We start from the raw sequence: 23,840 nt of genomic DNA on the forward strand, positions 1-23,840 counted from the left end.
TCTGCTGGAAGGGTCACGTTAGGGAGTCTTCTGCTGGAAGGGTCACGTTAGGGAGTCTTCTGCTGGAAGGGTCACGTTAGGGAGTCTTCTGCTGGAAGGGTCACGTTAGGCAGTCTTCTGCTGGAAGGGTCACGTTAGGCAGTCTTCTGCTGGAAGGGTCACGTTAGGCAGTCTTCTGCTGGAAGGGTCACGTTAGGGAGTCTTCTGCTGGAAGGGTCACGTTAGGGAGTCTTCTGCTGGAAGGGTCACGTTAGGGAATCTTCTGCTGGAAGGGTCACGTTAGGGAGTCTTCTGCTGGAAGGGTCACGTTAGGGAGTCTTCTGCTGGAAGGGTCACGTTAGGGAGTCTTCTGCTGGAAGGGTCACGTTAGGGAGTCTTCTGCTGGAAGGGTCACGTTAGGCAGTCTTCTGCTGGAAGGGTCACGTTAGGCAGTCTTCTGCTGGAAGGGTCACGTTAGGCAGTCTTCTGCTGGAAGGGTCACGTTAGGCAGTCTTCTACTGGAAGGGTCACGTTAGGCAGTCTTCTACTGGATGGGTCACGTTAGGCAGTCTTCTACTGGAAGGGTCACGTTAGGCAGTCTTCTACTGGAGGGGTCATGCCGGGGAGTCTTCTACAGGACGGGTCATGCCGGGGAGTCTTCTACAGGACGGGTCATGCCGGGGAGTCTTCTACAGGACGGGTCATGCCGGGGAGTCTTCTACAGGACGGGTCATGCCGGGGAGTCTTCTACAGGACGGGTCATGCCGGGGAGTCTTCTACAGGACGGGTCATGCCGGGGAGTCTTCTACAGGACGGGTCATGCCGGGGAGTCTTCTACTGGAGGGGTCATGCCGGGGAGTCTTCTACAGGACGGGTCATGCCGGGGAGTCTTCTACTGGAGGGGTCATGCCGGGGAGTCTTCTACTGGAGGGGTCATGCCGGGGAGTCTTCTACAGGACGGGTCATACCGGGGAGTCTTCTACAGGACGGGTCATACCGGGGAGTCTTCTACTGGAGGGGTCAATGCCGGGGAGTCTTCTACAGGACGGGTCATGCCGGGGAGTCTTCTACAGGACGGGTCATGCCGGGGAGTCTTCTACAGGACGGGTCATGCCGGGGAGTCTTCTACTGGAGGGGTCATGCCGGGGAGTCTTCTACTGGAGGGGTCATGCCGGGGAGTCTTCTACTGGAGGGGGGTCACGTTGGGGAGTCTTCTACTGGAGGGGGGTCACGTTGGGGAGTCTTCTACTGGAGGGGTCACGTTGGGGAGTCTTCTACTGGAAGGGTCATGCCAGGGAGTCCTCCAATGTCCATCTTTAAAGACCCCTGAAGACGTCCTAATGGGCCACTTGGTGGAAGAGTAGAATAAACTCATAAGAGATGGAATTCTGATTTTTCCTACATATGGAAAAGTCTTCCCTAAGACAACACTGATAAGCACTCATCCTAAACTTCATACATTTCATACTCTGTTCCTCGAAACCCCCAATGTGTATAGAGCAACATATGGATATTATAACACTCTGACCCCCTTCGGAAAGCACATAGAGATACTTACAGATTGAAGAAAGTGTAGAGTCCCCACATAGTCCCTCTCGGTGTTCAGGATCTCATTCAGCACACAAAGCCGAAGCCTCAGCTGCTTCTCCGCATCCTTGTTGCTGCCCTCCACAGCACTGCCCCCATGCCCCTCTGCCTCCATGTCTGTCACTGCTGCCCTCCACCACAAGGGGTGCTCTCCTGCAAGGGGCAGATCTGTTGTTGCATTGTACGGGGGTATCTCAGGGATGGGTATTCCAACCCCGGTGCCCCCGACCTCCCAGGCTCCTCAAAAAGAGACCTTCAGAGCCCCCAAAAATCCTGGAAGATAGATTTCAAAATCCTGGTGCCCCAGGGTTCCTCGGAGACAGGTAGGTGGGGTGGCCAAATCCTGGTGCCCCAGTGGCAGCGATATTTATAAATGGGGTCACAATCTCTGTGCCCCACCGCTAGCTCTACTCATAAATGGGGGGTGACAATCTCAGGGTTCCCCATTGAGGGGGTCACAGTGTTGATGCTCAAGAATAAATCCAAGTGTTGACCTTTTCCCAGGCTCCTCGGAATGGGGTGTACAGCTGGAGATCAGGGGGTTCTCAGAATGGGGTGTGCAGCAGCAGATCCAGGCGTTCCTAGAGTGGGGTGTACAGCAGGAGATCAGGGGGTTCTCAGGATGGGGTGTAGACTAAGAGATCCAGGTGTTCTCAGAATGAGGGGTACAGCAGGAGATCAGGTTATCAGAATGAGGGGTACAGATGGAGATGATGGGTGTAGAAAAACAGATCCAAGGTGCCCTCAGAATGGGGTGTATAGTTGAAGATGAGGGTTTCCCCAGACTGGGGTGTACAGCTGGAAATCCAGATATCCTCAGATTGGGGTGTACAGCTTTAGATCTGGGTGTCCTCACAGCTGGAGATTAGGGTGTCCTCAGATTGGGGTGTACAGATCCGGGTGTCCTCAGATCGGGGTGCACAGATCCGGGTGTCCTCAGATCGGGGTGCACAGATCCGGGTGTCCTCAGATCGGGGTGCACAGATCCGGGTGTCCTCAGATCGGGGTGTACAGATCCGGGTGTCCTCAGATTGGGGTGTACAGATCCGGGTGTCCTCAGATTGGGGTGTAGAGCGGAAGATCCGGGTGTGCAGGCAGCATGGTGGGGTGGTAAAGTTCTCAGGGTGGAGGAGGGGTGATCGGTGTGGATCCGGTGATCGGTGTGTCTGTAGATCGGGTGATATGAGCGCTCGGATCTCCTGTGTGGATATGAGAAGTGAGTGTCGGTGGGAGAGGCTGAGCGGCAATACAGGGGGTGGTGCCTCCGCCTGCACTACCGACACAATGCACGCTGCATCCACTCCCTCCATACACAACACACATCTCCCACTATATACACCATATATACCCCATATACACACTATATATAATATATACCCCACTATACACAAACTATATACCATGCACACCCCATATACACTCTGTATACCATGCACACCCCATATACTCTCTGTATACCATGCACTCCCCATATACACTCTGTATACCATGCATATATACCCCTTATACACTCTGTATACCATGCACACTCCATATACACTCTGTATACCATGCACACCCCATATGCACTTTGTATACCATGCACACTCCATATACATTCTGTATACCATGCATATATACCCCATGTACACGCTGTATACCATGCACACCCCATATACACTCTGTATACCATGCATATACACCCCATATACACTCTGTATACCATGTATATACACCCCATATACACTCTGTATACCATGCATATACACCCCATGTACACGCTGTATACCAAACATATATATATATACCCCATTTACACTCTTTATACCATGCACACCCCATATACACTCTGTATACCATGCACTCCCCATATACACTCTGTATACCATGCATACTCCATATATACTCTGTATGCCATGCATATATAACCCATATACACTCTGTATACCATGCACACTCCATATGCACTCTGTATACCATGCATATATACCCCATATACACTATGCATACCATGCACACCCCATATACACTCTGCACACCATGCACACCCCATATACACTCTGTATACCATGCATATACACTCTGTATACCATGCACACTCCATATACATTCTGTATACCATGCATATATACCCCATGTACACGCTGTATACCATGCATACCCCATGTACACGCTGTATACCATGCATATACACCCCATATACACTCTGTATACCATGCACTCCCCATATACACTCTGCATACCATGCATATACACCCCATATACACTCTGTATACCATGCATATACACCCCATGTACACGCTGTATACCAAACATATATATATATACCCCATTTACACTCTTTATACCATGCACACCCCATATACACTCTGTATACCATGCATACTCCATATATACTCTGTATGCCATGCATATATAACCCATATACACTCTGTATACCATGCACACTCCATATACACTCTGTATACCATGCACACCCCATATGCACTTTGTATACCATGCACACTCCATATACACTCTGCACACCATGCACACCCCATATACACTCTGTATACCATGCACACCCCATATACACTCTGTATACCATGCATACCCCATATACACTCTGTATACCATGCATATATACCCCATGTACACTCTTTATACCATGCACACCCCATATACACTCTGTATACCATGCACACCCCATATACACTCTGTATACCATGCACACCTCTTATACACTCTCTATACCATGCATATTTACCCCATATACACTCTGTATACCATGCACACCCCATATACACTCTGTATACCACGCACACCCCATATACACTCTGTATACCATGCACACCCCATATACACTCTGTATACCATGCACACCTCTTATACACTCTCTATACCATGCATATATACCCCTTATACACTCTGTATACCATGCATATATACCCCATATACACTCTGTATACCATGCATATATACTCCATATACACTCTGTATACCATGCATATATATACCCCATGTACACTCTGTATACCATGCATATATACCCCATGTACACTCTGTATACCATGCATATATACTCCATATACACTCTGTATACCATGCATATTTACCCCATATACACTCTGTATACCATGCATATTTACCCCATATACACTCTGTATACCATGCACACCCCATATACACTCTGTATACCATGCACACCCCATATACACTCTGTATGCCATGTACACCCCATATATACCCCATATACACTCTGTATACCATGCATATATACTCCATATACACTCTGTATACCATGTACACCTCATATACACTCTGTATACCATGCACACCCCATATACACTCTGCATACCATGCATATACACCCCATATACACTCTGTATATCATGCACTCCCCATATACACTCTGTATACCATGCACACCGCATATACACTCTGTATACCATGCACTCTCCATATACACTCTGTATACCATGTACACCGCATATACACTCTGTATACCATGCACTCTCCATATACATTCTGTATATCATGCACACCCCATATACACTTCTGCATACCATGCATACCCCATATACACTCTTTATACCATGCACTCCCCTTATACACTCTATACCATGCATATATTCCCCATATACACTCTGTATACCATGCATACCCCATATACACTCTGTATACCATGCACACCCCATATACACTCTGTATACCATGCACACCCCATATACACTCTGCATACCATGCACACCCCATATACACTCTGTATACCATGCATATATTCCCCATATACACTCTGTATACCATGTACACTTCATATACACTCTGTATGCCATGTACACTCCATATACACTCTGTATACCATGCACACCCCATATACACTCTGTATACCATGCACACCCCATATACACTCTGTATACCATGCACTCCCCATATACACTCTGTATACCATGCACACCCCATATACACTCTGTATACCATGTACACCCCATATACACTCTGTATACCATGCACTCCCCATATACACTCTGTATACCATGCACTCCCCATATACAATCTGTATACCATGCACACTTCATATACACTCTGTATACCATGCACACTTCATATACACTCTGTATACCATGCACACCCCTTATACACTCTGTATACCATGCACACCCCATATACAATCTGTATACCATGCACACTTCATATACACTCTGTATACCATGCACACTTCATATACACTCTGTATACCATGTACACCCCATATAACTCTGTATACCATGTACACCCCATATACACTCTGTATATCATGCACTCCCCATATACACTCTGTATACCATGCACACCGCATATACACTCTGTATACCATGCACTCCCCATATACACTCTGTATACCATGCACTCCCCATATACAATCTGTATACCATGCACACTTCATATACACTCTGTATACCATGCACACTTCATATACACTCTGTATACCATGCACACCCCTTATACACTCTGTATACCATGCACACCCCATATACAATCTGTATACCATGCACACTTCATATACACTCTGTATACCATGCACACTTCATATACACTCTGTATACCATGTACACCCCATATAACTCTGTATACCATGCACACCGCATATACACTCTGTATACCATGCACTCTCCATATACACTCTGTATACCATGCACTCCCCATATACACTCTGTATACCATGCACACCCCATATACACTCTGTATACCATGCACACCCCTTATACACTCTGTATACCATGCACACCCCATATACAATCTGTATACCATGCACACTTCATATACACTCTGTATACCATGCACACTTCATATACACTCTGTATACCATGTACACCCCATATAACTCTGTATACCATGTACACCCCATATACACTCTGTATACCATGCACACCCCATATATACCTCATATACACTCTGTACAGTATTACTATAATAGGGAGATTTTCTATAACGGGTGCACACAGAATCATAGTAACCAATCAGCTTCCAAGTTTTACTGTCAAAGCTTAAGTGGAATTTCCCTCCCCCAATCATTATTGATTATTTCCAATCCTCATGTGGTCACCATTATAGTCCATGGATGGGGAAGTTTCATATTTGTCGGTTTTCATTTTTTTTTTACTTTTTTTTTCAGTTACTTCCTGGTTTCCGGCCTCAGCAAATAATGTCATCCATCCCAGGAGTCTTCAGGAGGGGAATTCTCAGCTAAGCCCACCCTCCTACCTGCATGCCTGAGCTAAGGGCAGGGAAGGAAATGCTACATGAATCATTCGCCCTATATATTACACCACTTCCTATTATTTATATACAGGTTATATTATATATCTTCCTATTATTTATATACAGGTTATATTATATATTACATCCCTTCCTATTATTTATATACAGGTTATATTATATATCTTCCTATTATTTATATACAGGTTATATTATATATTACACATTGTTGGTGGTGGTTTGTCAGTGTCACCATGGGGGGTGATTTGCAGCCCGATGACTTCTCACATTGTTTTTCCCCCATATATATATAATGAGAATGCGATGGACAGCGGTGATGAAATAAACATTTGGCTGAACAATGAATGATGGAAGTGGAGGTCACATGACAGCGCGGTGTCAGCGTTCATTGTGTGCTTTGAAGTCTGACATTAAACTCTGAACATTGGGGGGGGGGGGGGGGGGCGTCTTACACTTTCACTTAGTTTAGTAAATGAGGTGAAGCTGAGTGAAAGTTCACTTTGTAAAGAATAGCGGATCATGTGCAAGGAGGAACTAATCTGGATGTGTGTGGTCAGATAGCGGACGTCATCACAGATTTACCCGACTCTGCCCCTTTAATAAATTACCTTACCCCTTCCCTGTACAGAGACTGATGTGACTGTGGGGGGATATTAGAGTGTAAGCTCCTCTGGTACAGAGACTGATGTGACTGTGGGGGGATATTAGAGTGTAAGCTCCTCTGGTACAGAGACTGATATGACTGTGGGGGAGGGGATATTAGAGTGTAAGCTCCTCTGGTACAGAGACTGATTTGACTGTGGGGGGATATTAGAGTGTAAGCTCCTCTGGTACAGAGACTGATGTGACTGTGGGGGGACATTAGAGTGTAAGCTCCTCTGGTACAGAGACTGATGTGACTGTGGGGGAGGGGACATTAGAGTGTAAGCTCCTCTGGTACAGAGACTGATGTGACTGTGGGGGAGGGGACATTAGAGTGTAAGCTCCTCTGGTACAGAGACTGATGTGACTGTGGGGGAGGGGACATTAGAGTGTAAGCTCCTCTGGTACAGAGACTGATGTGACTGTGGGGGAGGGGACATTAGAGTGTAAGCTCCTCTGGTACAGAGACTGATGTGACTGTGGGGGGATATTAGAGTGTAAGCTCCTCTGGTACAGAGACTGATGTGACTGTGGGGGAGGGGACATTAGAGTGTAAGCTCCTCTGGTACAGAGACTGATGTGACTGTGGGGGGATATTAGAGTGTAAGCTCCTCTGGTACAGAGACTGAGGTGACTGTGGGGGGATATTAGAGTGTAAGCTCCTCTGGTACAGAGACTGATGTGACTGTGGGGGAGGGGACATTAGAGTGTAAGCTCCTCTGGTACAGAGACTGATGTGACTGTGGGGGGACATTAGAGTGTAAGCTCCTCTGGTACAGAGACTGATGTGATTGGCTCGGTGATCTCTGTACAGCGCTGCGGTATATGTCAGAGCTATATAAATGTATAATAATGTTTGAGATTGTGTTATAGAAATGTGTGTCTGTAATATGTATCACTGCAAGTGTTTTATCGCCCTCTAATGTTAATCTATGGGAATTACAACTGGAAATTTTGGTTACAAAGCTGTATGTGAAAGTTTTCTAGTTGCACTCATCACCTTTTTAATAATATAAATCTCCTCATTCTTAAGATTTATCATAAGAGATATTAACCCAAATGGGAACGGCTTCGAAACCTCCTGGAATTTTTTCCTTTGGAAGTCTGTTGGTGGGACATCACAAGGGAACCAAAGCATCTACTCAGAGCAGCCAATCAAATTGTAGCTTTCCCATGTTGGTTATATATTTAAATATAGAGGAGGAAGAGGTGACTGGTGAGGAATTGAGGACCCCGGGACTAAACCAACCCTGCAGACTTTGACCCAGACCATCTTCATTTACCTCTATTACCTGCCTCACCCTCTATATACCTTTATATCATTCTTCCATGGAGGACCTCAGTTTCAAAGGCCAACTCTTGGCAAAATGTTAATTTAATGATTTAGTCCCCTGGGCAGATTACAAATTTTAAAAGTGCTAAATGCACCTCCAGTTTGGAGCTGTCCCCTGCAGTTCCTCTTCTTGCCCACTAGAGGTCCAAAGTCTTCTGGCTTGAATGAATATTCGCATCACCCAGCCTCAATGGCTGACCACTCTGCTGTGAATGCAGGGTGTCATGGGCCCGCCCCCCTGAGGGGACTTCATCATTCTACTGGTGAAGAGGAGGAGAACCCTGTGTCCTCAGCCCAAAATCTCTTCTAACAAAGGAATCTACCCCACAGCATTATTGGATACAATTTTATTACACATTAAAGCAAAGAAATGAACATCAAAATAAGACATACCCAAACCAGTTTTTGCTGCACTATTCACCTTCAATGCAGAGAATTCCCCTTCAGTACTTCTCTTCTGCCACTAGATGCCCTTAGTCTAGTGGGCACCATCATTTAACCTACTTCCTCTGAGCCTAGGTTGTCACGGCCTGTGATTGGACAGTGAAAGGAGAAGCAGCAGACTGATGATCTCATCTCTGTCACTCTGCTCTCTCCTTCTATCAGCACGCTTCTTGTCTAAACCCTTGAATTGGTTGGCTCATTGTACAGCTTCTCCCTCTCCCACCCTGAGCTCTGCTGTACAGGGACTGCAAGAGGCTGATACCAGGTCACATTTAGGCTTTTGTGTCTTTGGCAGTTCAGCTTTCCACTCATTGGTTACACATGTTTGTCAGCAAAATAAGCATCATGTACAGTACACCCCTCACATTTCTGTAAATATTTTATTCTATCTTTTCATGTGACAACACTGAAGAAATGACACTTTGCTACAATGTAAAGTAGTGAGTGTACAGCTTGTATAACAGTGTAAATTTGCTGTCCCCTCAAAATAACTCAACACACAGCCATTAATGTCTAAACCACTGGCAACAAAAGTAAGTACACCCCTAAGTGAAAATGTCCTAATTGGGCCCAAAGTGTCAATATTTTATGAGCCCTGCATTATTTTCCAGCACTGCCTTAACCCTCTTGGGCATGGAGTTCACCAGAGCTTCACAGGTTGCCACCAGAGTCCTCTTCCCCTCCTCCATGATGACATCACAGAGCTGGTGGATGTTAGAGACCTTGCGCTCCTCCACCTTCTGTTTGAGGATGCCCCACAGATGCTCAATAGGGTTTAGGTCTGGAGACATGCTTGGCCAGTCCATCACCTTTACCCTCAGCTTCTTTAGCAAGGCAGTGGTCGTCTTGGAGGTGTTTGGGGTCGTTATGTTGGAATACTGCCCTGCGGCCCAGTCTCTGAAGGGAGGGGATCATGCTCTGCTTCAGTATGTCACAGTACATGGAGGCATTCATGGTTCCCTCAATGAACTGTAGCTCCCCAGTGCCGGCAGCACTCATGCAGCCCCAGACCATGACACTCCCACCACCATGCCTGACTGTAGGAAGACACACTTGTCTTTGTACTCCTCACCTGGTTACCGCCACACACACCTGACACCATCTGACACCAAATAAGTTTATCTTGGTCTTATCAGAACACAGGAGACGGTTCCAGTAATCCATGTCCTTAGTCTAATTGTCTTCAGCAAACTGCTTGCGGGGCTTTCTTTTCCATCATCTTTAGAAGAGGCTTCCTTCTGGGATGACAGCCATGCAGATCAATTTGATGCAGTGTGCAGCGTATGGTCTGAGCACTGACAGGCTGACCCCCCCCCCCCCCCCCTTCAACCTCTGCAGCAATGCTGGCAGCACTCATACATCTATTTCCCAAAGAGAACCTCTGGATATGACGCTGAGCACGTGCACTCAACTTCTTTGGTCGACCATGGCCAGGCCTGTTCTGAGTGGAACCTGTCCTGTTAAACCGCTGTATGGTCTTGGCCACTGGGCTGCAGCTTAGTTTTAGGGTCTTGGCAATCTTCTTATAGCCTAGGCCATCTTTATGTAGATCAAACATTCTTTTTTTAGATCCTCAGAGAGTTCTTTGCCATGAGGTGCCATGTTGAACTTCCAGTGACCAGTATGAGAGAGTGAGAGCGATAACACCAAATGTAACACACCTGCTCCCAATTCACAGCTGAGACCTTGTAACACTAACGAGTCAAGTGACACCAGGGAGGGAAAATGGCAAATAGGGCCCAATTTGTACATTTTCACTTAGGGGTGTATTCACTTTTGTTGCCAGTGGTTTAGACATTAATGGCTGTGTGTTGAGTTATTTTCAGGGGACAGTAAATTTACACTGTTATACAAGCTGTACACTCACTACTTTACATTGTAGCAAAGTGTCATTTCTTCAGTGTTGTCACATGAAAAGATAGAATAAAATATTTAAAAAAATGTGAGGGGTGTACTAACTTCTGTGAGATACTGTGTATTTTTTTTTAGCAGAGACCCTGGAGAATAAGACCCCTTTCACACGGCTCCGTTCTGTCAATGGAGCCATGCTGCTCAGGGGGGGGGGATCGATCCGCCGATCCCCCGCTGAGCAGGTGGATGACAGCTCCGTCTCCGCACTGTGTGCGGAGACGGAGGTGTCAGATCCCCGCTCTCCTTTATGGGGTAATTGGATGAGAACGGACTGTCTGTTTTCATCGGTCCGGATTTGACGGACAGGATCGGATGTCAGCGGACATGTCTCCGCTGTCATCCAATGCCCCATAGAGATGCATGGGGCATCCATTCAGATCCGCCTGAAAAACTGACAGGCGGATGTGAACGGTCCAAAAGTGTGAGGGGGGCCTAAAGTGGCGGTCGTTGCAATATTTTATGTCACACGGTATTTGCACTGCGGTCTTTCAAACGCAATTTTTTGGGAAGAAATACACTTTCATGAATAAAAAAAAAAAAAAAAAAAGCAAAGTTTGCCCAATTTTCTTGTATAATGTGAAAGATAATGTTACGCTGAGTAAATAGATACCCGACACGTCATGCTTTAAAATTGCGCACGCTCGTGGAATGGAGACAAACTTTGTTACTTAAAAATCTCCATAGGTGGCGCATTGAAAAGTTTTAACGGGGTACCTCTTTAGAGTTACAGAGGAGGTCTAGGCCTAGAATTATTGCTCCCACTCTAGCGATCGCGGTGTTACCTCACATGTGTGGTTTGGGCACCGCTTACATATGCCGGCGCGACTTGCGTATGAGTTCGCTTCTGCGCACAAGCACGGAGGGACAGGGCGCTTTAAATTTTTATTTTTTCCTTTATTTATTTTTTTTTTATTTTTACACTATCCATTTAAAATTTGATCTCTTTTATTGCTGTGAGAAGGAATGTAAACATCCCTTGTGACAGTAATAGGCAGTGACAGGTACTCTTTATGGAGGGATCGGGAGGAATGTGACAGTAATAGGAGTGACAGGTACTCTTTATGGAGGGATCGGGGGGAATGTGACAGTAATAGGAGTGACAGGTACTCTTTATGGAGGGATCGGGGGGAATGTGACAGTAATAGGAGTGACAGGTACTCTTTATGGAGGGATCGGGGGGGAATGTGACAGTAATAGGAGTGACAGGTACTCTTTATGGAGGGATCGGGGGAATGTGACAGTAATAGGAGTGACAGGTACTCTTTATGGAGGGATCCGGGGGATGTGACAGTAATAGGCAGTGACAGGTACTCTTTATGGAGGGATCAGGTGGGGGGGGGGGGGAAATGTGACAGTAATAGGCAGTGACAGGTACTCTTTATGGAGGGATCGGGAGGAATGTGACAGTAATAGGAGTGACAGGTACTCTTTATGGAGGGATCGGGAGGAATGTGACAGTAATAGGCAGTGACAGGTACTCTTTATGGAGGGATCGGGGGGAATGTGACAGTAATAGGAGTGACAGGTACTCTTTATGGAGGGATCGGGAGGAATGTGACAGTAATAGGCAGTGACAGGTACTCTTTATGGAGGGATCGGGAGGAATGTGACCGTAATAGACAGTGACATGGAAATCTTTATGGAGGGATCGGGGGGAATGTGACAGTAATAGGAGTGACAGGTACTCTTTATGGAGGGATCGGGGGGGAATGTGACAGTAATAGGAGTGACAGGTACTCTTTATGGAGGGATCGGGGGAATGTGACAGTAATAGGAGTGACAGGTACTCTTTATGGAGGGATCGGGGGGAATGTGACAGTAATAGGCAGTGACAGGTACTCTTTATGGAGGGATAGGGGGGAATGTGACAGTAATAGGCAGTGACAGGTACTCTTTATGGAGGGATCGGGGGGAATGTGACAGTAATAGGAGTGACAGGTACTCTTTATGGAGGGATCGGGGGAGGAATGTGACAGTAATAGGAGTGACAGGTACTCTTTATGGAGGGATCGGGGGGAATCTGACAGTAATAGGCAGTGACAGGTACTCTTTATGGAGGGATCGGGGGGGAATGTGACAGTAATAGGAGTGACAGGTACTCTTTATGGAGGGATAGGGGGGAATGTGACAGTAATAGGCAGTGACAGGTACTCTTTATGGAGGGATAGGGGGGAATGTGACAGTAATAGGCAGTGACAGGTACTCTTTATGGAGGGATCGGGGGGAATGTGACAGTAATAGGAGTGACAGGTACTCTTTATGGAGGGATCGGGGGAGGAATGTGACAGTAATAGGAGTGACAGGTACTCTTTATGGAGGGATCGGGGGGAATCTGACAGTAATAGGCAGTGACAGGTACTCTTTATGGAGGGATCGGGGGGAATTTGACAGTAATAGGCAGTGACAGGTACTCTTTATGGAGGGATCGGGGGAATGTGACAGTAATAGACAGTGACATGGAAATCTTTATGGAGGGATCGGGGGGAATGTGACAGTAATAGGAGTGACAGGTACTCTTTATGGAGGGATCGGGGGGAATTTGACAGTAATAGGCAGTGACAGGTACTCTTTATGGAGGGATCGGGAGGAATGTGACAGTAATAGACAGTGACATGGAAATCTTTATGGAGGGATCGGGGGGAATGTGACAGTAATAGGAGTGACAGGTACTCTTTATGGAGGGATCGGGAGGAATGTGACAGTAATAGGCAGTGACAGGTACTCTTTATGGAGGGATCGGGAGGAATGTGACAGTAATAGGCAGTGACAGGTACTCTTTATGGAGGGATAGGGGGGAATGTGACAGTAATAGGCAGTGACAGGTACTCTTTATGGAGGGATCGGGGGGAATGTGACAGTAATAGGAGTGACAGGTACTCTTTATGGAGGGATCGGGGGAGGAATGTGACAGTAATAGGAGTGACAGGTACTCTTTATGGAGGGATCGGGGGGAATGTGACAGTAATAGGCAGTGACAGGTACTCTTTATGGAGGGATCGGGGGGAATGTGACAGTAATAGGAGTGACAGGTACTCTTTATGGAGGGATCGGGGGGGAATGTGACAGTAATAGGAGTGACAGGTACTCTTTATGGAGGGATAGGGGGGAATGTGACAGTAATAGGCAGTGACAGGTACTCTTTATGGAGGGATAGGGGGGAATGTGACAGTAATAGGCAGTGACAGGTACTCTTTATGGAGGGATCGGGGGGAATGTGACAGTAATAGGAGTGACAGGTACTCTTTATGGAGGGATCGGGGGAGGAATGTGACAGTAATAGGAGTGACAGGTACTCTTTATGGAGGGATCGGGGGGAATCTGACAGTAATAGGCAGTGACAGGTACTCTTTATGGAGGGATCGGGGGGAATTTGACAGTAATAGGCAGTGACAGGTACTCTTTATGGAGGGATCGGGGGAATGTGACAGTAATAGACAGTGACATGGAAATCTTTATGGAGGGATCGGGGGGAATGTGACAGTAATAGGAGTGACAGGTACTCTTTATGGAGGGATCGGGGGGAATTTGACAGTAATAGGCAGTGACAGGTACTCTTTATGGAGGGATCGGGAGGAATGTGACAGTAATAGACAGTGACATGGAAATCTTTATGGAGGGATCGGGGGGAATGTGACAGTAATAGGAGTGACAGGTACTCTTTATGGAGGGATCGGGAGGAATGTGACAGTAATAGGCAGTGACAGGTACTCTTTATGGAGGGATCGGGAGGAATGTGACAGTAATAGGCAGTGACAGGTACTCTTTATGGAGGGATCGGGGGAATGTGACAGTAATAGCAGTGACAGGTACTCTTTATGGAGGGATCGGGGGGAATGTGACAGTAATAGGAGTGACAGGTACTCTTTATGGAGGGATCGGGGGAGGAATGTGACAGTAATAGGAGTGACAGGTACTCTTTATGGAGGGATCGGGGGGAATGTGACAGTAATAGGCAGTGACAGGTACTCTTTATGGAGGGATCGGGGGGAATTTGACAGTAATAGGCAGTGACAGGTACTCTTTATGGAGGGATCGGGAGGAATGTGACAGTAATAGACAGTGACATGGAAATCTTTATGGAGGGATCGGGGGGAATGTGACAGTAATAGGAGTGACAGGTACTCTTTATGGAGGGATCGGGAGGAATGTGACAGTAATAGGCAGTGACAGGTACTCTTTATGGAGGGATCGGGAGGAATGTGACAGTAATAGGCAGTGACAGGTACTCTTTATGGAGGGATCGGGAGGAATGTGACAGTAATAGACAGTGACATGGAAATCTTTATGGAGGGATCGGGGGGAATGTGACAGTAATAGGCAGTGACAGGTACTCTTTATGGAGGGATCGGGAGGAATGTGACAGTAATAGGAGTGACAGGTACTCTTTATGGAGGGATCGGGGGGAATGTGACAGTAATAGGAGTGACAGGTACTCTTTATGGAGGGATCGGGGGGAATGTGACAGTAATAGGAGTGACAGGTACTCTTTATGGAGGGATCGGGGGGGAATGTGACAGTAATAGGAGTGACAGGTACTCTTTATGGAGGGATCGGGGGAATGTGACAGTAATAGGAGTGACAGGTACTCTTTATGGAGGGATCCGGGGGATGTGACAGTAATAGGCAGTGACAGGTACTCTTTATGGAGGGATCAGGTGGGGGGGGGGGGGGGAAATGTGACAGTAATAGGCAGTGACAGGTACTCTTTATGGAGGGATCGGGAGGAATGTGACAGTAATAGGAGTGACAGGTACTCTTTATGGAGGGATCGGGAGGAATGTGACAGTAATAGGCAGTGACAGGTACTCTTTATGGAGGGATCGGGGGGAATGTGACAGTAATAGGAGTGACAGGTACTCTTTATGGAGGGATCGGGAGGAATGTGACAGTAATAGGCAGTGACAGGTACTCTTTATGGAGGGATCGGGAGGAATGTGACCGTAATAGACAGTGACATGGAAATCTTTATGGAGGGATCGGGGGGAATGTGACAGTAATAGGAGTGACAGGTACTCTTTATGGAGGGATCGGGGGGAATGTGACAGTAATAGGAGTGACAGGTACTCTTTATGGAGGGATCGGGGGGGAATGTGACAGTAATAGGAGTGACAGGTACTCTTTATGGAGGGATCGGGGGGAATGTGACAGTAATAGGAGTGACAGGTACTCTTTATGGAGGGATAGGGGGGAATGTGACAGTAATAGGCAGTGACAGGTACTCTTTATGGAGGGATAGGGGGGAATGTGACAGTAATAGGCAGTGACAGGTACTCTTTATGGAGGGATAGGGGGGAATGTGACAGTAATAGGCAGTGACAGGTACTCTTTATGGAGGGATCGGGGGGAATGTGACAGTAATAGGAGTGACAGGTACTCTTTATGGAGGGATCGGGGGAGGAATGTGACAGTAATAGGAGTGACAGGTACTCTTTATGGAGGGATCGGGGGGAATCTGACAGTAATAGGCAGTGACAGGTACTCTTTATGGAGGGATCGGGGGGAATTTGACAGTAATAGGCAGTGACAGGTACTCTTTATGGAGGGATCGGGGGAATGTGACAGTAATAGACAGTGACATGGAAATCTTTATGGAGGGATCGGGGGGAATGTGACAGTAATAGGAGTGACAGGTACTCTTTATGGAGGGATCGGGGGGAATTTGACAGTAATAGGCAGTGACAGGTACTCTTTATGGAGGGATCGGGAGGAATGTGACAGTAATAGACAGTGACATGGAAATCTTTATGGAGGGATCGGGGGGAATGTGACAGTAATAGGCAGTGACAGGTACTCTTTATGGAGGGATAGGGGGGAATGTGACAGTAATAGGCAGTGACAGGTACTCTTTATGGAGGGATCGGGGGGAATGTGACAGTAATAGGAGTGACAGGTACTCTTTATGGAGGGATCGGGGGAGGAATGTGACAGTAATAGGAGTGACAGGTACTCTTTATGGAGGGATCGGGGGGAATGTGACAGTAATAGGCAGTGACAGGTACTCTTTATGGAGGGATCGGGGGGAATTTGACAGTAATAGGCAGTGACAGGTACTCTTTATGGAGGGATCGGGAGGAATGTGACAGTAATAGACAGTGACATGGAAATCTTTATGGAGGGATCGGGGGGAATGTGACAGTAATAGGAGTGACAGGTACTCTTTATGGAGGGATCGGGAGGAATGTGACAGTAATAGGCAGTGACAGGTACTCTTTATGGAGGGATCGGGAGGAATGTGACAGTAATAGGCAGTGACAGGTACTCTTTATGGAGGGATCGGGAGGAATGTGACAGTAATAGACAGTGACATGGAAATCTTTATGGAGGGATCGGGGGGAATGTGACAGTAATAGGCAGTGACAGGTACTCTTTATGGAGGGATCGGGGGGAATGTGACAGTAATAGGCAGTGACAGGTACTCTTTATGGAGGGATCGGGGGGAATGTGACAGTAATAGGAGTGACAGGTACTCTTTATGGAGGGATCGGGAGGAATGTGACAGTAATAGGCAGTGACAGGTACTCTTTATGGAGGGATCGGGGGGAATGTGACAGTAATAGGCAGTGACAGGTACTCTTTATGGAGGGATCGGGAGGAATGTGACAGTAATAGGCAGTGACAGGTCCTCTTTATGGAGGGATCGGGGGGGGAATGTGACAGTAATAGGCAGTGACAGGTACTCTTTATGGAGGGATCGGGGGGGGAATGTGACAATAATAGGCAGTGACAGGTACTCTTTATGGAGGGATCGGGGGGAATGTGACAGTAATAGGAGTGACAGGTACTCTTTATGGAGGGATCGGGGGGAATGTGACAGTAATAGGCAGTGACAGGTACTCTTTATGGAGGGATCGGTGGGAATGTGACAGTAATAGGCAGTGACAGGTACTCTTTATGGAGGGATCAGGAGGAATGTGACAGTAATAGGCAGTGACAGGTACTCTTTATGGAGGGATCGGGGGGAATGTGACAATAATAGGCAGTGACAGGTACTCTTTATGGAGGGATCGGGGGGAATGTGACAGTAATAAGAGTGACAGGTACTCTTTATGGAGGGATCGGGGGGGGGAATGTGACAGTAATAGGAGTGACAGGTACTCTTTATGGAGGGATCAGGGGGGAATGTGACAGTAATAGGAGTGACAGGTACTCTTTATGGAGGGATCGGGGGGAATGTGACAGTAATAGGAGTGACAGGTACTCTTTATGGAGGGATCGGGGGGAATGTGACAGTAATAGGCAGTGACAGGTACTCTTTATGGAGGGATCGGGGGGGGGGAATGTGACAGTAATAGGAGTGACAGGTACTCTTTATGGAGGGATCGGGGGGGAATGTGACAGTAATAGGAGTGACAGGTACTCTTTATGGAGGGATGGGGGGGGGGGGGGGAATGTGACAGTAATAGGCAGTGACAGGTACTCTTTATGGAGGTATCGGGGGGAATGTGACAGTAATAGGAGTGACAGGTACTCTTTATGGAGGGATCGGGAGGAATGTGACAGTAATAGGAGTGACAGGTACTCTTTATGGAGGGATCGGGGGGGGAATGTGACAGTAATAGGAGTGACAGGTACTCTTTATGGAGGGATCGGGAGGAATGTGACAGTAATAGGAGTGACAGGTACTCTTTATGGAGGGATCGGGAGGAATGTGACAGTGATAGGCAGTGACAGGTACTCTTTATGGAGGGATCGGGGGGGAATGTGACAGTAATAGGAGTGACAGGTCCTCTTTATGGAGGGATCGGGGGGAATGTGACAGTAATAGGCAGTGACAGGTACTCTTTATGGAGGGATCGGGGGGGAATGTGACAGTAATAGGAGTGACAGGTACTCTTTATGGAGGGATCGGGGGGAATGTGACAGTAATAGGCAGTGACAGGTACTCTTTATGGAGGGATCGGTGGGAATGTGACAGTAATAGGCAGTGACAGGTACTCTTTATGGAGGGATCGGGAGGAATGTGACAGTAATAGGAGTGACAGGTACTCTTTATGGAGGGATCGGGGGGAATGTGACAGTAATAGGAGTGACAGGTACTCTTTATGGAGGGATCGGGGGGAATGTGACAGTAATAGGCAGTGACAGGTACTCTTTATGGAGGGATCGGGGGGAATGTGACAGTAATAGGCAGTGACAGGTACTCTTTATGGAGGGATCGGGGGGAATGTGACAGTAATAGGAGTGACAGGTACCCTCTCATGGAGGGATCGGGGGTCTTAATGACCCCAAACCCCTCCAATGCACTTAACAGCATTCAAAATGCCAAGTTTGGCTGTTTTGAATGCTGTAACTTTTTGTTCGCTCTGACGCCTTTAAGGCTTCTGTACCCGGAAGTGATATCATGACCTTGGACGGGAGACCCGGGGCGAGCTGCCGAAGGTGGCGGGAGGGGGAGGGACGTCCTCTCCCGCTCCTTGTAATGACAGCCGAGCTGCTGCTGAGCCACATTGGTTGTCATTACAAGAAACCCGACCGTCAGCTCTAAACAATGATACCGGGGTGGCGCCTCTAGCTGCAGGCACCCCCCGCTACAACTCCCTGAAGCCGAGGCCGCATACTTGCGTTCCGTTGGCGCAAATAGGTTAAAGTAGAACGAAAGGCAAAATGTGTTTCTTTTTCATTTGGGGTACTGTAGGGGGGGGGGGGGAGTGATACCCCCTATCAGGGCCAAGGCAAGGGGTGGGCAGGAGGGAAAGCTGCCCTGGGCACCGTGAGGATTTTGGGAGTTGTACCAGAAGCGGTGCTTTGGAGGGGAGGATTTGAACTAGGAGGATGGAATTTTGTTAGGAAGGAGTATTTGTGCTAATAGGGATGTTTGGGGGGATTTGTGCTAGGAGGGGAAATTTGGGGGAGGGGGGGAGGATTTGGTGCAAGGAAGTTGAACAAATCTGGATGTCTGTGTGCAGATAACGGACATCATCACGGATTTACCGAGGATTAATACTAGGAGAGAGGATTTGGGGGGGATTCATGCTGGGAGTGGGGGATTTGTTGGGGGGGGAGGGTAGAGGATCCATGAACAGAGGGGGACATTTTTGGGGTAGAGGATTTGAGCTGAAGGGGGAATTTGAACTGGAAACGGGAATTTTGGCTTGGGCAGAATTTTGGCTTGCAAAGGGAATTAATGCTTGAGGGGGGGGGGGGGGGGGGTGTAAAGATTGAAAGATTGGTGCTCAATTTTTTTGGCTGGGGGGGGGGATTTTTTTTGACACATAATGCTTATACATTTTGGGGGCGGGGAGGCGCACCATTTGGCATCTTCTTCCTGGGCTCTGGACGACCTTGTCCCAGCACTGCCCCATGTATGGTGTCCTATAGGGGAGATTTCCCTTTACTCCCTGTCCCATAACCAAAACAGAAAGTGAGGAAATCCCTGAACTAGTGTCCCCATTGGAAGATTTCCCCTCTATTCCTGTTCTGGTGACAACATGAATTTTGGGATTTTCTTTCACTCTCTTTTTGCCTTTAGTTATACTTTAGAAGTTGTGGTTGATCTGAGTATATGTCAGCGCGCATCTTGTAGCCGGCCACAGAGGCACCGGACCATTCCGGGTCGATAATATATGATAATTCTTCCAATAAATATCTCTCTGCCTGCAGTGATGGAAAGTATATTCCGTTCTGTGGAATCACTTCTTCTACCCCCATGATAAGAATCTCTTCTATTGAGTGGTGGAAAAACACTCACAGGGGGGGAGATGAGGAAAAACACTCAGAGGCGAGGAGATGACTCTAGAGAGACGGCACTCAGCATAACTCATCCGTCTTCTTCCTGGAACCGGATACAATGTAACAAAAATACACTGGGACAGAGGCAGCAGTACAAAGACATCATCTCAGATTCATCCCAGACTATCATATTCCAATAAAAAGGCTCACACTATCATAATCCAATAAAAGGGCTCACACTATCATAGTCCAATAACAAGGCTCAGACTATCTATTTACTCGGCGTAACATTATCTTTCACATTATAGAAAAAAAATTGGGCTAATTTCAGTGTTTTTTTTTTTTTTTTTATTCATGAATGTTTAAAAAAAAAAAAAAAAAACACGTTTGTAAAATTGCTGAACAAATACTGTGTGACATAAAAAGTTGCAATGACCACCATTTTTTCCCCAGGGTCTCTGCTAAAAAAAAAAACGTTCTAATTAATTTTCTAGCAAAAAAATGATGATTTTTACATGTAGGAGAGGAATGCCGGAATTGTCCCGGTATGGAAGTGATACAAGATACCAATAATATTACATTATGAATATAAAATTGATAATATAACATGTATAATATAATTTTCCATTAATATTGATCATTCTCTGGGTCCGCTGTGTAGCTGGCGCTGCGTTGGGCGGTGAAGTTGAGGGCCGTGTCTGGGAAGGATGCGGAGAGTATATTTATCATGGTGACATATTGGTGACGGTGATGAGTATGGGGGGGAGGGGGGTTCCTTTAGGGGTTCCTCTTGCAATTAAGATGGTGACAGTGAGTGTGTAACCAGGCAACCATCTTCCAGGATTTTTCCAGCTTTCCCCCGGCACATTATCGCCGTGAGATGAACATCGAACGCAATGGCGCGTATACAATGTGTGAATAAAGTGTGAGCATCATTAGAGAGGCAGAGCAAAATTCACCAACTCATAACAACCAATCAGAATTCAGTTTAAACTGATTTAAAGCCTGACTGGACAAAAAAAAAAAAAAATTGATCCCCGCAGCTCTTAACAGTAGAACTTTGACCTCCCATTAAAAAAAAAAATGAAACAATTCATTGGTTGAATGTTTTTGCCCATCCTTGATTGAATCCTGGGCGGGTTTTTACTTAATTCAGTGATTTCCTGTGATTGTCAGCGCCATCTAGTGGCCATATTGCACTATTGCAGCCTTTTTCCTATTTTTGAGCTCCATCTAGTGGCCATTCTCCAGTATTGCAGACTTTTTTGCAGCAATTATCCTAATTGTGAGCTCCATCTAGTGACCATAATGCAGTATTGCGGTCTTTTTCCTAATTGTCAGCGCCATCTAATGGCCATATTGCAGTCTTTTTCCTAATTGGCAGCGCCATCTAGTGGCCATAATGCTATATTGTGGCATTTTTCCTAATTGTGAGCTCTATCTAGTGGCCATACTAAAATATTGCGGTCCTTTTCCTAATTGTGACTGTCATATAGAGGCCAAACTGCAATATTACAGACTTTTTCCTAATTGGCAGCTCCATCTAGTAGCCATACTGCAGTATTGTGGCCTTTTTCCTAATTGTTAGCGTCATCTAGTGGCCATACTACAGTACTGCAGCCTTTTTCCTAATTGTAAGCAGCATCTAGTGGCCATAATGCAGTATTGCAGACTTTTCCTGATTGTCAGCTCCATCTAGTGACCATGATGCAATATTGCAGCCTTTTTCCTAACTGTCAGCACCATCTAGTGGCCCTAATGCAGTATTGCAGCCTTTTTTTTTTTCCTAATTGTCAGCGCTATCTAGTGGCCATAATGCAGTATTGCAGCCTTTTTCCTAATTGTCAGCACCATCTAGTGGCCATAATGCAGTATTGCTGACTTTTTCCTAATTGTCATTGCCATCTAGTGGCCATAATGCAGTATTGCTGACTTTTTCCTAATTGTGAGCTTTATCTAGTGACCATATTGTAGTATTGCGGACTTTTTCCCGACTGTCAGCGCTATCTAGTGGTCATATTGCAGACTTTTTTGCAGCAATTATCCTAATTGTGAGCTCCATCTAACGACCATAATGCAGTATTGCAGCCTTTTTCCTAATTGTCAGCGCCTTCTACTGGCCATAATGCAGTATTGCTGACTTTTTCCTAATTGTCAGCGCCATCTAATGGCCATAATGCAGTATTGCAGCCTTTTTCCTAATTGTCAGCGCCATCTTGTGGCCATAATGCAGTATTACTGACTTTTACCTAATTGTGAGCTTCATCTAGTGACCATATTGCAGTATTGCGGCCTTTTTCCCGACTGTCAGCGCTATCTAGTGGCCATATTGCGGAATTTTTTGCAGCAATTATCCTAATTGTGAGCTCCATGTAGTGACCATAATGCAGTATTGCACTCCTTTTCCTAATTATCAGAGCCATCTAGTGGCAATATTGCAGTCTTATTCCTAATTGTCAGCGCCATCTAGTGGCCATAATGCAGTATTGCAGTCTTTTTTCTAATTGCCAGCACCATCTAGTGGCCAAATTGCAGTATTGCAGGCATTTTCCTAATTGTCAGCGCCATCTAGTGGCCAAACTGCAATATTACGGACTTTTTACGAATTGGCAGCTCTATCTAGTGGCCATACTGCAGTATTGCAGCCTTTTTTCTAATTGTCACCACCATCTAGTGGCCATATTGCAGTATTGCAGCCTTTTTACTAATAGTCAGCGCCATCTAGTAGCCATACTGCAGTATTGCAGCCTTTTTCCTAATTGTCAACGCTATTTAGTGGCTATATTGCAGTATTGCAGCCTTTTCCCTAATTGTTAGCGCCATCTAGTGGCCATAATGCTGTATTGTGGCCTTTTTCCTAACTGTCAGCGCCATCTAGTTGCCATAATGCTGTATTGTGGCCTTTTTTGTAATTGTGAGCCCTATCTAATGGCCATACTAAAGTATTGTGGCCTTTTTCCTAATTGTGAGTGCCATCTAGTGGCCATACTACAGTATTGCGGACTGTTTCCTAATTAGCAGCGCCATCTAATGGCCACATTGCAGTATTGCAGTCTTT

General features: G+C 46.4%; 1 protein-coding gene and 1 long non-coding RNA gene across 2 annotated transcripts in view; one reads left to right on the forward strand and one right to left on the reverse strand.

The window, feature by feature from the left end:
- The window catches only part of PREX1 (phosphatidylinositol-3,4,5-trisphosphate dependent Rac exchange factor 1), a 362,103-nt gene extending 360,236 nt beyond the window's left edge, over positions 1-1,867 (reverse strand). Inside the window, exon 1 of the mRNA XM_082271747.1 lies at positions 1,538-1,867. Coding sequence (XP_082127873.1) covers positions 1,538-1,681 — 144 coding nt within the window. The 5' untranslated portion in view covers positions 1,682-1,867. The remainder of the gene's footprint in view (positions 1-1,537) is intronic.
- A 245-nt stretch (positions 1,868-2,112) lies between these two features.
- Positions 2,113-2,738, forward strand: LOC309566562. The gene is made up of 4 exons (XR_014225885.1): positions 2,113-2,179; positions 2,249-2,394; positions 2,425-2,526; positions 2,611-2,738. It is a non-coding gene; the product is annotated as an uncharacterized lncRNA (long non-coding RNA).
- Positions 2,739-23,840: the final 21,102 nt, after the last annotated feature.

The sequence above is a fragment of the Pelophylax lessonae genome, assembly GCF_965119305.1.
Source record: "Pelophylax lessonae genome assembly, chromosome: 11".
Taxonomy (NCBI): Eukaryota; Metazoa; Chordata; class Amphibia; order Anura; family Ranidae; genus Pelophylax; species Pelophylax lessonae.